At 43.1% G+C, this 15,872-nt stretch overlaps 1 protein-coding gene across 4 annotated transcripts; it reads right to left on the reverse strand.

Annotated features, from left to right (window-relative positions):
- Positions 1-660: 660 nt before the first annotated feature.
- Positions 661-15,721, reverse strand: LOC118398872 (uncharacterized). 4 transcript variants are annotated; one of them, XM_035794655.2, is made up of 6 exons: positions 15,246-15,721; positions 14,859-15,019; positions 14,585-14,683; positions 14,127-14,282; positions 13,617-13,769; positions 661-1,966 (listed from the first exon to the last, which is right to left on the reverse strand). In XM_035794655.2, exons 1-6 carry the CDS (start codon positions 15,262-15,264, stop codon positions 1,628-1,630), a joined length of 927 nt encoding a protein of 308 aa, XP_035650548.1. In that variant the 5' UTR covers positions 15,265-15,721; the 3' UTR covers positions 661-1,627. The 4 variants fall into 4 exon arrangements, with proteins under 4 accessions (XP_035650548.1, XP_035650549.1, XP_035650550.1 ...); XM_035794656.2 differs by having other exon boundaries at positions 13,617-13,766; positions 15,246-15,720; XM_035794657.2 differs by having other exon boundaries at positions 14,139-14,282; positions 15,246-15,718.
- Between the last annotated feature and the right edge of the window lie 151 nt (positions 15,722-15,872).

Here is a 15,872-nt window from a genome sequence, read left to right on the forward strand (position 1 = left end):
AGCCCCAAGGTCAACATTGGCCAAAACAATTCAGAGGCAGGCTTATTCTATTTCCAACAGACAAAGACTCCCCATGTTAAGTGACTTCACACCTCATGAAGTATAACATGAAGTTATTAAAAGCCAGACAATGACCTGTCATAAGACAAATGGAATTGTGATTTAAAGAGACATTTGACCTTGATATAAAACATACCAACACTTTAGTCAGTCATGTTGTAGTCTCCTTTTTCAACAGGATTTTGGTTGAAGATTTAACACAAGATTTTGTCATCTTTACTACTCCCAAATATGGTGAGGCATTCCAATCCCATAGTAAAAAAAATACTCCCCCACCAAACTGCATTGTCTGAGAACAAGCTCTTCTGGGAATTAATTTGCTTCCTCCCACATCATAATCTGTTGGTTTAATAACTACATGCATGCTGTGACTTGGGAAAGTTGTGAATAGCCTAGGCTACTCTAAACTGTATTATGCACATAGGTACTAGTCCCAATTGAGTGTTTATTTTTTTAGTGTACTTATTATTAGGTTGCAATATACTGCATTTCCATATCTGAAATTTCTTGGTGCAGAGCTGGCAGAGACGGTTGGCCAAGAGGACAAACTGACAACGCAAAAAAAAACAAATCCCCCACTCGCTACGAGGGTAAATGTAGTTTGGTGTTCAAATAATTTTAATTGAGAAACATTAACCAGAGATGGCATATATAAAAAAAATCTACTTGTCAATACAGTACCTATCCACCCAGATCCATTAATGGCATAGTTCTCCCAAATAACTTTGTTTCCTTACCCTGTAAGCAGTCTATGGACAAGGTAAAACAGAAATCCATGCTTTGGAGGTTTCCCCGGGGATGTGCGAAAAATGATAATATAGATACCATGACTTGGGATTTGTGTCAACCGTATCTAGGCCACGTTGATCTGGTCAAACGACATCGGAACAGCCACTCTCTCTCTGTCGTAACGAGGACCACTAAATTGCTTCCACTATACCAATGAAACTTTACCTTAAGAGGTTTCAATCAAAAATGGGTCAATGGCATATATTGTACCTAACATGACAGTCGGTAAACTTCAGTAGTTGTTCTCCAGGTGAGTATTCTTTTTGTAAACCATTTAAGAACCAAACAGAACAAAAAAAAAAACATTTATATTGGAACACATTCAGGAAGACTCCTCCCTGTATCTAATTGCACATCAGCTACGCAGACAAAAAAATAACATTTAGAACAGGGGAATTCAGGGAACAGTTCATTACACATAAACAGAACCATATCAGTGTACAAACAAAGTTACGGTTTGGATATAAAACCCAGAGTAAAGACAACTTTTAATCAAGGACCATGGTGGTACATCTCCCCTCTGGGCATCATGCTAGAATAAGAATTTAGAGAAGTCAAGTACATTGAGTGTTAACTTCATTCTCCCTCTACTTTCTCTATCAGAGAAAGTGTGAGGAAATAGAAGAACAAAGCTTGTGGTTGCTCATTTATAAAGTACAGAAAAATTTAACATTCACAGTGAAAATATCAAGAAAAAAAGTGCAATACACCAGTAAACATGCACAAATACAAACAGTGGTTGACTGAACAAGAAAATTAGAATTGTGTCATTGTCCAGCTAACGGGCCTTCTTACGCTGCTTCCTGCTGCTCTGGAGGTGTACTGCCAGGTCGTCCTGGTCGAGCAGTTCCATCTGCTCCCTGCTGCTCTGGAGGTGTACTGCCAGGTCGTCCTGGTCGAGCAGATCCATCTGTTCCTTGCTGCTCTGTAGGTGTACTGCCAGGTCGTCCTGGTCGACCAGTTCCATCTGCTCCTTGCTGCTCTGTAGGTGTACTGCCAGATTGTCCTGGTCGAGCAGTTCCACAATCGAGCGGTTGCGTCTCTTCCAGCGTAGGTACTCTCGCCTCTCTACGTCCGATGTGCTGCCACTGTGGTCAGTGCAGTAGTCTCCTGCATCCTGGGAGATAAAGATAGATTACTTAGAAATAGGAGCCATTTGAAGAACTCTGATGTTACGCTGCTATTTTGCTTCCAATGGTCCTTGTTAAGGTCAACGGCATCAAGTACTTTACCAAGTACCAGTTTAGCCAAAACCCTGGTTGCCTCTGCCAGGAAGCTGATACTTGGCCACAAGTGGCTCTACCAGCAAAACACCAAAATATACAAAGAAATGGTTAAAAGATGGACAAAAAAAAAAAAAACATTTTGCAATGGCTGTCTAAGTCTGCGGCTTTGAATTCCATTAAAAACCTGTGGTTTGAATTTTTAAAAATTTGACCTTTATTTAACCAGGCAAGTCAGTTAAGAACAAATTCATATTTTCAATGACGGCCTAGGAACAGTGGGTTAACTGCCTGTTCAGGAGCAGAATGACAGATTTGTACCTTGTCAGCTCGGGGATTCGAACTTGCAACCTTTCAGTCCAATGCTCTAACCACTAGGCTACCCTGCCGCCACAATTGAGGAATTCCATAAGCGCAGACAAAGGATAAAGGACCTAGAAAGGGTCTGTGTTGAGGAATGAGCTAAGACACCCCCCCCAGTGTTTGTTTTGTAATCAAAACATTTTAGAAAAAGGCTGTCATTATCCTCACAAGGGGATGGTGCTAGAGTATTGAAAACAGGGGTGCTAATCATTTTGACCCCCCCCCATCTTATTATTTGTTCAACAAAATCTGAGCAATTGTATTGGTCTAAAGTATACTTTGAGAATACAATACATCTCATCATTTGCATTACAGTATTTTTTTTAATTTTTAGCTCATCTTTGTCAAGAGTGCCAACAAGTATGGACCTGACTATATATATATATCAGTCAACAACAGCTAACTAGGTTTCCTCTTGACATTCAACTTTAAGCTACAAAACCACAAGATTTAAAATTGAAGGCAATGGAAAGATGAGTGAACAATCTACTTTGACTTGCTTTCTTGTTGGCTAGCGAGCTAATATTAGCTATCGTGGCTAACTGCTTCTAAAAACAGCCAGTAGACCAACTGTTACAAACAACAATTTGAAAAAGTTGACTGGCAAGATAGCAAAAAGGACAAAGCCTATACAACTAAAGCACCAGCTGTGGATTGATTGGCGTGCTAGATCACATGTGTGCATTGTGTCCTACTGAGCCCATGTCTCCCCTAGGCTCCTTATCTCCACCTGAGAATTTAAGTGGGGGAAAAAAATAAAAATGAAAGCTTCTGGACAAATCACCTACGGGCCTGTGTAAGCCAAGAGGATGATGTCATGTTCCAAGCAAATTTAAAGCATAAAAAAAATATTTTTAAAAAATGGGTTAACTGTGTTTAAAATATAATTTCTAAAAACCTGTTTTCACTGTCATTATGGGGTGTGTGTGTAGATTGCTGAGGATTTGTATTTACTTAATTCATTTTAGAATAAGGCTGTAATGTAACAATGTGGAAAAAGGGGTCTGAATACTTTCCGAATGCACTGTATGCTTTGGCCACAACTATAAGTAAAAGGACAAGTCAACAACTGTTTGGGGTAAGGGCAGAAAATGATTTCACTGGACAGTTTAACTACTGGTGTGAATGTGGCGTGTTTGAGCTGAGGTGGGACACATACAGTGGTGAGGGACTGGTTGATTTCTGTGAAGGCACCAGAACAGGTAAGCAGGGATAGGGTCTAGTGAGCAAGTGGTAAGCCTCATTGTCCTAACCAGCTTGTTACATCAGCTGCAGTAACTGTGGAGGAGATCCTTGACTCAGGGATCAGAGGAACTGGGTAGATCCCCCACAGGGGCTGGTGAGGACAGGACGTTGTTGTTTCCAATATTAACATTTGGAAGAAGCACAGGTATTGATGGCACCGTTCTGAGGAGGCTGAGGTAGGTTGGAGAAGCTTGCTCACAGTAGAGAACAGCTCCTGGGAGTTTGTATTTACTATGGATCCAAGTCAGCAGCTACTCTTCCTGGGGTCCAGCAAAATTAAGGGAGTTATACATGTTAAATAAAAATTACAATACATTCACAGATATCACAACATATTAAGTGTACCCTCAGGCCTCTGCTACCACATATCATTAACACAAAATACATGTCTACATTTGTGTATGGTGCATTTGAATGCATGAGTGTTGCTTCACAGTCCCACTGTTCCATAAGGTGTACTTTTGTATATTTACATTTTACTGTTGGCATGAGTTACTTGATGTGGAATAGAGTTCCATGTCGTCATGGCTCTATGTAGTACTGTGCACCTCCCATAGTCTGTTCTGGACTTGGGCACTGAAGAGACCTCTTGTGGCATGTCGTGGGGTATGCATGCATGGGTGTCCGAGCTGTGTACCAGTAGTTCCAAAAGCATCGGCTCGGTGCATTCAACAAGTCAATACCGCTCACAAATACAAGACGTGAAGTCAATCCCTCCTCCACTTTGTGCCAGAAGAGATTGACATGCATATTATTAATGTTAGCTGTGTACACCACTGCCGTTGCTGATCAGTTGGGAGTAGTACAACACCCGTTTGTAGTTTTGCTGATGTTGCTCAAACATCTGCACATGTACACAGTATATGAAAACTGTACAAGACATTATGAACACCGTAATATTTAGTCGCACCCCTTTTGCCCTCTGAACAGCCTCAATTCTTTGAGGCATGGAGTGTACAATGTGTCATAATCATTCCACAGGGATGCTGGTCCATGTTGACTCCAATGCTTCCCACAGTTGTGTTAAGGTTGGCTGGATGTCCATTCTTGAGACACAAAGGAAACTGTTGAGCGTGAAAACGCCTTGAGGCATGGACTGTGTAGGTGTGCCGTGCCTTTTGAACAGGGTCTGTTAGTAGGTGGCAGGAGCACCGGTTTGTGTCAAGCACTGCAATGCTGCTGGGTTTTTCCACACTCAGTTTCCCGTGTGTATCAAGGATGGTCCACCACTCAAAAGGACATCCAGACAAATTGAGAACTGTGGGAAGCATTTATTTTCCCTTTATTTAACCAGGTAGGCCGACCCCGACAGTCCAAGCAAAATTCTTGCTTGAAAAATTGCTCTTTTGCCAAAGAAGTACAATAAATTCATTAAAAATCCTACAATGTGATTTTCTGGATTTTCCCTCATATTGTCTGTCATAGTTGAAGTGTACCTATGATGAAAATTACAGGCCTCTCATCTTTTTAAGTGGGAGAACTTGCACAATTGGTGGCCGACTAAAATACTTTTTTGCCCCACTGTACACACACAACCCCCCCTTTCCAATTTGTAACCTGAATCTACCTTCAAAATGCATTTGACGTTAACTTTTGTGCTGATAGGCAGAATACAGCGTCGGCCCTCAGGCACAACGCGTCACAGACAAATAAAACTAAAATGCTAAAAGTATTAAAAGGAAATGACAGACCAATATCATTTTCCCACAGATCTTTGGATCTTCATTGAGGGTTATGCAGACCATGACATGGTTCAACGCGGTGGGAAAGACTAACAGCTCCTGGATTTAAATATTCACAAAGAGACTGTTTTTCAAAGAGGGAAGCATGATGTAAGCGATAGTAACCCTCCACAGCCTTGTCACTAATGACTTGTGTCATTGGACGTGGCTATGAAGAGACATTCTACAGACCTAAGAAAAGTACCTAACGATCATCTCCTTTCCTCTGCCAGTGATGGAAAATGCTTCCACGCCTCTGACATGACCTTTTTCCAAAACACCATCCACCATCCACGTGAGTCTAACATTGTCAACTGGCTGGCCTGCTTCAATTCAACAGCCTATGCCAGATTAATCAAATAGAAAGGAGTGGTGCGTTTTCTTTTCTTTTCTTACGTAGACAGTAAATGTGACTTCCACAGGAAACTTCATTCAAGCCTGTCCTGACTGAAGTCCATGATGAGACAATAGCACCATGGCTGGAGATCATATTCAATCTTTCTATATCTTTGGTATCGGTGTGCTTCTGAGAACCCAACACACACAAAAGCTTTTGGAAACCTTGAAGTGTTGAAGTTAATAACTGGTCTAGGAACAGTGGGTTAATTGCCTTGTTCAGGGGCAGAACAACAGATTTGTACCAAGTCATGTAACCAACAAGTTCCTCTGTTTTTTATTTTACCTTTAGGCAAGTCAGTTAAGAACAGCTTCTTATTTTCAATGACGGCCGAGGAACAGTGGGTTAATTGCCTTGTTCAGGGGCAGAACGACAGATTTGTACCTTGTCAGCTCGGGGGTTTGAACTTACAACCTTCCGATTACTAGTCCAACGCTCTAACCACTAGGCTACCCTGCCGCCCCAAAATTGACACTGATCGCTTTTATTCGCTGCCCCAGGACACTGCCGGAGTAAGAGCTGGAGAATATCCAGAAAGCCTAGAGTATCCTCAACCTGCACAGTATTCCTACAACAGTCACAGGTCCCTTACCCTAACCGACATTAAAAAAAAATAAAAAGACACTAGGCAACATTTAGCATTGATTTAGAATGTAATTTATTTATTATAGATCACCATTAGCTGTTTATTAAAACCTTGTCAGAGTTCTCAGATACCGCTCTTCTCTCTGCAGAGTTATGCACTGAGGAAAAAGAGCTCGCACATTGCAGTCTCCCAAAATTAAAAAGGTTCTTAGTGATATGGCTGACTATGATGAATTAATACAATTATTTGTACTCTAATACGATGTTTGCTTTTCCTAAAAATCGTTTGAAATGCATCCTCGTCCATAAAAATGCACACAAGAAAGCTAAGGTAACTGAGCTAAACGACTACCGCCCCGTAGCACTCACTTCCGTCATCATGAAGTGCTTTGAGAGACTAGTCAAGGACCATATCACCTCCACCCTACCTGACACCCTAGACCCACTCCAATTTGCTTACCGCCCAAATAGGTCCACAGACGATGCAATCTCAACCACACTGCACACTGCCCTAACCCACCTGGACAAGAGGAATACCTATGTGAGAATGCTGTTCATCGACTACAGCTCGGCATTCAACACCATAGTACCCTCCAAGCTCGTCATCAAGCTCGAGACCCTGGGTCTCGACCCCGCCCTGTGCAACTGGGTACTGGACTTCCTGACGGGCCGCCCCCAGGTGGTGAGGGTAGGCAACAACATCTCCTCCCCGCTGATCCTCAACACGGGGGCCCCACAAGGGTGCGTTCTGAGCCCTCTCCTGTACTCCCTGTTCACCCACGACTGCGTGGCCACGCACGCCTCCAACTCAATCATCAAGTTTGCGGACGACACAACAGTGGTAGGCTTGATTACCAACAACGACGAGACGGCCTACAGGGAGGAGGTGAGGGCCCTCGGAGTGTGGTGTCAGGAAAATAACCTCACACTCAACGTCAACAAAACTAAGGAGATGATTGTGGACTTCAGGAAACAGCAGAGGGAACACCCCCTATCCACATCGATGGAACAGTAGTGGAGAGGGTAGCTAGTTTTAAGTTCCTCGGCGTACACATCACAGACAAACTGAATTGGTCCACTCACACTGACAGCGTCGTGAAGAAGGCGCAGCAGCGCCTATTCAACCTCAGGAGGCTGAAGAAATTCGGCTTGTCACCAAAAGCACTCACAAACTTCTACAGATGCACAATCGAGAGCATCCTGGCGGGCTGTATCACCGCCTGGTACGGCAACTGCTCCGCCCTCAACCGTAAGGCTCTCCAGAGGGTAGTGAGGACTGCACAACGCATCACCGGGGGCAAACTACCTGCCCTCCAGGACACCTACACCACCCGTTGTTACAGGAAGGCCATAAAGATCATCAAGGACATCAACCACCCGAACCACTGCCTGTTCACCCCGCTATCATCCAGAAGGCGAGGTCAGTACAGGTGCATCAAAGCTGGGACCGAGAGACTGAAAAACAGCTTCTATCTCAAGGCCATCAGACTGTTAAACAGCCACCACTAACAGTGTGAGTGGCTGCTGCCAACACACTGTCATTGACACTGACCCAACTCCAGCCATTTTAATAATGGGAATTGATGGGAATTATGTAAATATATCACTAGCCACTTTAAACAATGCTACCTTATATAATGTTACTTACCCTACATTATTCATCTCATATGCATATGTATATACTGTACTCTACATCATCGACTGCATCCTTATGTAACACATGTATCACTAGCCACTTTAACTATGCCACTTTGTTTACTTTGTCTACACACTCATCTCATATGTATATACTGTACTCGATACCATCTACTGTATGCTGCTCTGTACCATCACTCATTCATATATCCTTATGTACATATTCCTTATCCCCTTACACTGTGTATAAGACAGTAGTTTTGGAATTGTTAGTTAGATTACTTGTTGGTTATCACTGCATTGTCGGAACTAGAAGCACAAGCATTTCGCTACACTCGCATTTAACATCTGCTAACCATGTGTATGTGACAAATAAAATTTGATTTGATTTGATTTGATTTGATACAGCCAGGTAGTTATGGCCTAAAAATTGGCCTTCAGGCCAATTAATCTCCTGCGTGCCTTAACTAAATGATATTAGTACATGTAAAATGCTATTTTTTTTATTTTTATTAACCTCCATTTGGACATGGACTTTACTTCACAATGAGTCAGAGGCAAAATAATTATTCCTGGACCAAAGTCCTGACACTCTGCGTCGACTGCACTATCGAGGCGTCGTGTGGGCTAGTACCCTGTGTGGGCTAGTACCCTGTGTGGGCTAGTACCCTGTGTGGGCTAGTACCCTGTGTGGGCTAGTACCCTGTGTATATAACCAAGTTATCATTGTGTATTGATAACTTGTTCCTTGTACTGTTTGTGTGTTCCTTGTGTTATTTTTCTATTATTTCTCAACATTGTTGGAAGGGTCTGTCAGTAAGCATTTCACTATTAATCTACACCGGTTTACCAGGCATGTGAAAAATTATATTTGAGGGGTTAGTAATTTGGTAACAAGGACAAATATATCTTCTGATACCAACCATAAAATCCCACACAGCCTGGGTTGTGTTCATTGGACATCAAATGGAAGAAAACTGACTGAAAACAGGAGGGACTACCAGGGCTTGCCCAATAAGGAATGCCTATTTTTGTTTTATGTTGTAAAGCATTTTAAAAATGTTATCTTTTGCGAGCCTTAATGAACACAAGCCTAGTCACAGACGATTAACTGGGACTGTAAGCACTGGTCTAGGACAGGGTTATTCAAACCTCTCCTTGGGTATCCCGAGCCATTCAACGTATTTTAACTATGCCACAGCTAGCACACATGATTCAACTTGACAACTACTGTAATCAAGCCCTTGAAAAGGACAACTAGGTCACTTGTTAAGGGAGACAAAAAAAAGTAGTGAAACGTCTCAGGGTCCCAGACGACAGGTTTATAAACCACTGGTCTAGGGCTCAGTGCCTGGGAGATAAGAGTCGGTGGCTGGGAAAGAGTAGATATTTCCCCCTCTTATCCCTAAGGAAAAGAGGGGTGGAGGGGATGTGACACAGGCAGGGAACACAGCTGGTTAGTCTTCAGTAGGGCGTTCAGATAGAAACATAACGTAGAGCAGACAAGCCTTTGACATGTGGCCAGAGGAGTCGGTTTGGCTCTAGCTACAACATTCAGTTCTTTTCCCCCTGGGTGAACGCTGCAGCCCTGATGTTCAGATAGCAAATCCCTTTCACTTCCCTCTTTTGTAACAGCTAAAAAGTTGTCATATTTTAGTTTAAGGAGGACTTCACAGGGAGAAAAGAAAGCCATGGAGAGGGCTAGGGAGAAATCTGGAATGTATCCAGATAAAATCATGGAGGGAGAGAGATGAGAAATGCTGAGAGGTTGTTGCATGATGTGCTGCCCATCTGAGATTTGGGTGGGGGATGGGTATTTTCCATTAGTGCTGGGGGACAGCGTGAGGGACACTTGAGGCTGGGCGATATGGCCAGAAAATCATATCACAACATTTGATGGTATGGCGGTACTTCATGTTTGTGAAGTTTCTTAAGTATGTTTTACGTGTAGGGCATGGACCAATTAAGTGGCTTTACTGGGTTCCCCACTCGGTTTTATACTCAACCAGACGAGAACAAAACCGACAGTGAATTAGTCCAATTTGTTGGACTTTACTTTATTTACCCAAATAGTTATACCAGTATGTGAATCCATACCAGTATATACGATATTGCCCAGCCCTAGGGACAGTCAGCAGATTACCACTCACTCCCAGGCCTCACCAGGCTCCCACAGAAACTAGTGCTTTCAATTTCCCTCTTTCTCCTGCTGTGTCCGTAGAGGCAGACAACACCCCTGTTGCATGACCTGTAGAATAAAAAGGCAGACTTGGTGCCGTGCGCTTCCATCTGTGTGTCACACCTTCGATTGATAGTCACGACAGGGGTCACGACAGGGGTAGTGTCATTCGTTCCCAAGAAACACCAGAGAAGGTGTTTGTGCACATGAGAGTCCGTTATTCACCATCCCCGGAGACTAGGGTGGCCCTGTCATACCCCATAATTCATCTCCATCTGCAGGCTGGGTGTGGGGGCAGAATGATGAAGCAGGAATACAGACAAAACAGAATTCAAAGATTTATTTAACTTTGTGGGGAATCAAATGTACTTGCCCAAGTTTATCATAAGACATGAACAGAGATTCCTATCCCCCCGCCAAAAACTAATTGTTGGTGGTACAAAACTGTTTTATTAAGACAGCAAGTTCGAGGTAGTTTCACGAGCCAATGTTAACTAGCGCAATGACTGGAAGACTAGGCAGCAGGTACCTAGCGGTTAGGAGCGTTGGGCCAGCAACCAAAAGGTTGCTGGTTTTTAATCCCGAGCCGACAAGGTGGAAAAATCTGCCGTTCTGCCCTTGAGAAAGGCAGTATAGCCCCAATAACAACTGCTTCCCAGGAGCCGATGACGTGGATGTTGATTAAGGCAGCCTCCCGCACCTCTTCGGTTCAGAGAGGTTGGGTTAAATGCAGAAGACACATTTCAGTTGAATGCAATTAGTAGCGCAATTGACTAGGTATCCCCTTCCCCTATGGGTAGCTACAGCATGTGGTGTGCAGTGTGGGAATTTGCTTGATGTCAGTATGCAAAGCAACACACCAATGAGAAAGCTCAGCACCTACCAAATGAAAACAGTTGGCCTTCGCTACAGGATGATTTGCTGTCCATCAGAGCCTGGCCGCTCCCTCCAATCGACCTGTGATCATAGGCCTCAAGCCTAACATGAGACATCTTCCATTGATATCCATGCATGATTTAGCCTACACGTGGGTTTGGAATTACACACATATATCTCAAGTTAGGATTCGGCCCTCACAAAGATTTGCCCAAACATCAAAAGTTGGTAGACGGCACCAGCAACATACAGGGCTGTGTAACCGAGAGGTTTATTCAGAACGACCCAACACTCAGACAACACATACAGTAATAGACTTAGCCTATGGAGTCAACAGTATGCAATTACATAGAATCATTGTAAGATTTCCCATCAACACCACTCTGAACTTGGCATGATATAGGCCCATTATAGTAACAGGGTATGCACTATAAAATTAAAGTGAACACTGCTAGGCCTAGTGTGACATGTATGGTCTACGCACATTTATACAAGTGTGTATCAGTCGGCAGATTATGGCCAGCAGTGAATTCTGCATCATGTCTTGACCGGTGGGTGTAATCAGGCCTAATTGTAATCTCTCCGGAAACTGAGAGAGAGACTTCAGTCTCAGTGGGGGAGAAATGTGACGTAGCAGCTTTCTGATGTTTTTTTTTTTGTGGAGAGAGCTCCACAGCTGCCCAACAGAATGCAAGAGGCACTAGTTGTTGGTCCAATTGGTGACATTTAATAGCTTCCGATCATGCACTTTAACAAGTGAAAAGTAGAATTCAATAAATAAAATAAACTTCACTAAAAAGCTGCTACATGGGTAAATTAACATGACTAATACATACAGTAGAATAGCCCTGGCCTAATTCAAACAAGTAGTGGAGAAACATGCTCAGTGTGCAACAGCACACTCAAGTGGACAAGATCGGAACCACAGTCCAAGAACAACAACAGTGTACCAATGTCAAAAATGTAGACAGGACAACCTTAATTCATCACCACCCGGATGATTCATTCATCCTTCCTATATTGCATCATATTGAAAGTGAACAAGAGTACACCATCAAACACCTAGGCCTACTGTGTAAATCAAGGACGACCCTTCGACAACACATTTCACAACAGATTATGGCAGTAACATGCCTTCACAGGGATCTATTCAACTAGTCCGACAACAATCCCCATGGGGAATAAATCGAAACTCTGCTGCAGTTGAATAATTAGAGGTCAGATTGGCATCCACCCCTGAGCTTCCATTCCAGCCCGATTCCACTGTCACAGCCAGTTACTCAAGTGTCTAAAAATGGGACATTTATGTTCTGTGTGGCCTGGTCTGGGCCATGCTCAAAAAGGACAAAAAAGGCAGAAAACGCTCCAAAAAACAGTAAAACGGGGACGTACTGTGATCTTGTCCAATAGTTTCCCCATTGAAAAACAATTTGCCACACTGTGCCCTAATAAACACCATCCTGATGTGTGGTGGAACATTTTCTGCCACAAAATGGCTGCCATGGCATCATCCAGGTGGGTACATCACATTAGCGGTGGATGAGAAGAGTATTCCCCATACAATCACAAGTGCCAAGAGCACCACCAGCTGCCTATAAAACCAATATTCAAGTTCAAATTCTCAACAGGACTACACACTGGATACAACAGATGTACAGTAGGTTCCACAGTAGTGTATACAACTGCTGGCCCTATGATATAGCTGTAGGCCCTATAGTAGCTTCCCATAGAGTAGACTACATGGCAGAGCACCTAGCTCCTACCAGTTAGCATGAGATAGCGTGCCATGCAGGCCTAGTGGATGACATGCTGCTTTCATTGCACTTGGCAGCCTACAGGGCACTGTGCTCTGCCTGTGAGTGGTTTCTCAGCATTCCATGGGGATCAAAGACAGCTGTTATAGAAACATGAGTAGAACATGGTCGAGAGTCTGAAATATCAGTTAACGGGGGTAAACCTCTTCTTGCGTAACATTTCCCATAGGGGAAAGGAAGCTAGGTCTATTGGATTGGGACACGACCCATGTAGCTCAATGGCACGCGGGTTCAAGAGGGATATGACGTTAATATATATATTTTGTATTGTCATATATATTAGATAGGTGTTGTGAAAATCACTTCAGTTTGAGCTTTGCACTGAAAGCTGACAAACATGTTCATGTTTCAGCAGACAGGGTCGCATGAAAATGTTTAACGTCGCGTTCATCTACATTTCCAGGGACACATTAGAAGAACCGCTAAGCTTTACCAACACTCAAAATGACAAACATTGATGTTAACCTCACATAAGTCAGCCTCTTTTTCAAGGGTAACCTCACATAAGTCAGCCTCTTTTTCAAGGGTAACCTCACATAAGTCAGCCTCTTTTTCAAGAGTAATATCCTACTCATGAGAGCGGGGATGGACCTTCCTTGTCAATATTTTATTGCCTGTATATTAGAGCAACACCAAAAATCACACTTTTTAACACTTAAACCCTTGTCAATGACAGCAGAGTCCATGTCATAGTGGACAGTTCTGACCCGTGTTGGTAAAAGCACTTACCTCACCGTTGTCTATAGTGCAGATTATCAGTTGCCTTTCCTCCAAAATGTGTTTCTCCTCCCCACATCTCTTTTCCAGGCGGTCCTCCAACCTCCGTGATTTGGGCTGCCTTCTGCCTCCATTAGACCGCCTTGCCACCAAACGGGTGTCCTTCTCCATATGACACATAGGAGAGGGGATATTAGATGGTGCATTGAATTAATAAATAAAAAGCATTATTCATTTTTTCAGAGGGAAAACTGTATGTCACCTGCAATGTCACCCCATCAATAGAGATAATGGGAACAGCAATGTTGATACTGTAACTACAAGTTATCCTGTATTATTTATCAGCGGGGGTCGGGGTGCGATCAACTGGATGAATCCAGGGCAACTTTAGGAATCTTTCAGTCCATTTGATGCATTTCAATTAATTTCATGACTCAGGATACTGCTTTCTTATGTTTCCTTGCAGTCAATTAGCAAGTGAGAAGTGCAATGTCTCCCCCAAGCGGGCTGCACAGGAAACACCTGGGTTGGCACCTGGTTCATTACGGTGATGGTGAGGCTCTCCCACTGGTCCGACACATCAGTGGTATGAGCTGAACTGGTTTTGACCAGTTTGGTGCTTTTGGGAAGCAGGGCTGCCCCCCTACGCTCAGCCCTTCTCCTGTCCTCCTCAACTTCCTATGAAGAATGAGACATGTCATGTGACTTAGGTGAGGTGACTATAGCCGAGGCCTCAATGCAGACAAAGACATGAGGAAAATGTAAAGGTAACCAATTCAGTGACCGTTTGCATTCTGCTTTTTAGGTAACAAAGCCTCTACTGAAAATACACCATCCAACATTAAGATAAATGTTTCCGAATATGATGAAAGGCTTCAGTTTCAAATTCCTTACCTAAACCGTTTCAAAATAGCATAGCGTTTACCTTGGTATGATATCAGTTTCAGTCAGGACGCTGCACTAGCTACTGATAGACTTACTTTGAACCTTTTCAGCAAAGCCTCATTTCGCCTCCTCATCTCCTCTATCCTCCTTTCCAGCTCCATGGCTGGGCCTACAACCTCCGGCTCTGTAGAACACTAGCAAGGCGAAAGCAATGGGTTTATTAACAAGTATAGCATCTTAGAAAAATGTACGTAAGGCAAAGCAATTTGAATGAGAGATCCACCACCATCGGCCTCCTGTGCCATTCTCCTGAGCAGGGAACTAGGCGAGTTTGCTAGAACACCTGCAATAACTAAATCAAAGCTTTGCCTTCACAATGTCTTCTTCTGAAGATTCCTCAGACGATTCTGAAGAATCTAGTTCCAGTATGGCGCTGCATTCAGGGTCGTGTATGACCACATTATCGTTGTCATGGGGACTCTGGCATTGGCATAGACTTTTCCCAGTCTGACCCGACCTGCGCCTGTCACCTGCAGACCATCAACAAGTTTGCAAAACATAGTGAAACGGTTGGATAATTGTGACTACAGTATTTCGTTTGAAACTGAAATTGAGTAAATAATTGTGCACAGCTAAATAGCTTACTAAAGCCAGTTTAGCCAACGCAAGCATATAATTTGGGTGTGAGAAACTGAAGGAGTAAATTCACTATCTAGCCAAAACTGTTTGTAGAAACTCCATTTACTTGTAACTTACCTTCAATACTTTGGGCCATGGCGAATTTGTAAACAAAAACACTTTGGCGCGCACACTTTCTCCGCCGTTTTGCTCGCTGCTAACCACGGATAGCAATATTTTGGGAGTTGAGTTTGCGTCAGAGCACGAGGTACAAACAAGCAACTACCAGTAATCAATTATCTAACCAACATGGCCAGCTGGCCAACAGGCTGCAATTCTAATATTTTTTTTCCCACTAATTGGTATTTTAGCCATTCAGATTAGTTCGCAATTTTTTTTTAATGCGATTGGCTAGATGGGATACAGTTTATGTCAAAGGCCGCATTTACACAGACAGCCTAATTCTGATCTTTTGCCCAATTATTAGCATTAGAGCTGATCTAATTGATCAAAAGACCAATTAGTGGTAAAAGAAAGAAGATCCAAATTCATCTGACTGTGTTAACGCAGCCAAAGGGACGTCCAAAGTTGCATGTTGGGGGAGAATTTTAGCATTTTTGTTAACCTTTCCTAACCTTAACCTAATTATCCTAACCCGCTGCGTAAATTCTCCAACCTGCTACGAAAAGTCATAGTTGTTTACCACCTAGTCAAATCTAGCATAGTAGTTCAAACCTTCTCTAGCTACCTACCATCATGGTGATA

Source organism: Oncorhynchus keta, chromosome 19 (genome assembly GCF_023373465.1).
Source record: "Oncorhynchus keta strain PuntledgeMale-10-30-2019 chromosome 19, Oket_V2, whole genome shotgun sequence".
Classification (NCBI taxonomy): Eukaryota; Metazoa; Chordata; class Actinopteri; order Salmoniformes; family Salmonidae; genus Oncorhynchus; species Oncorhynchus keta.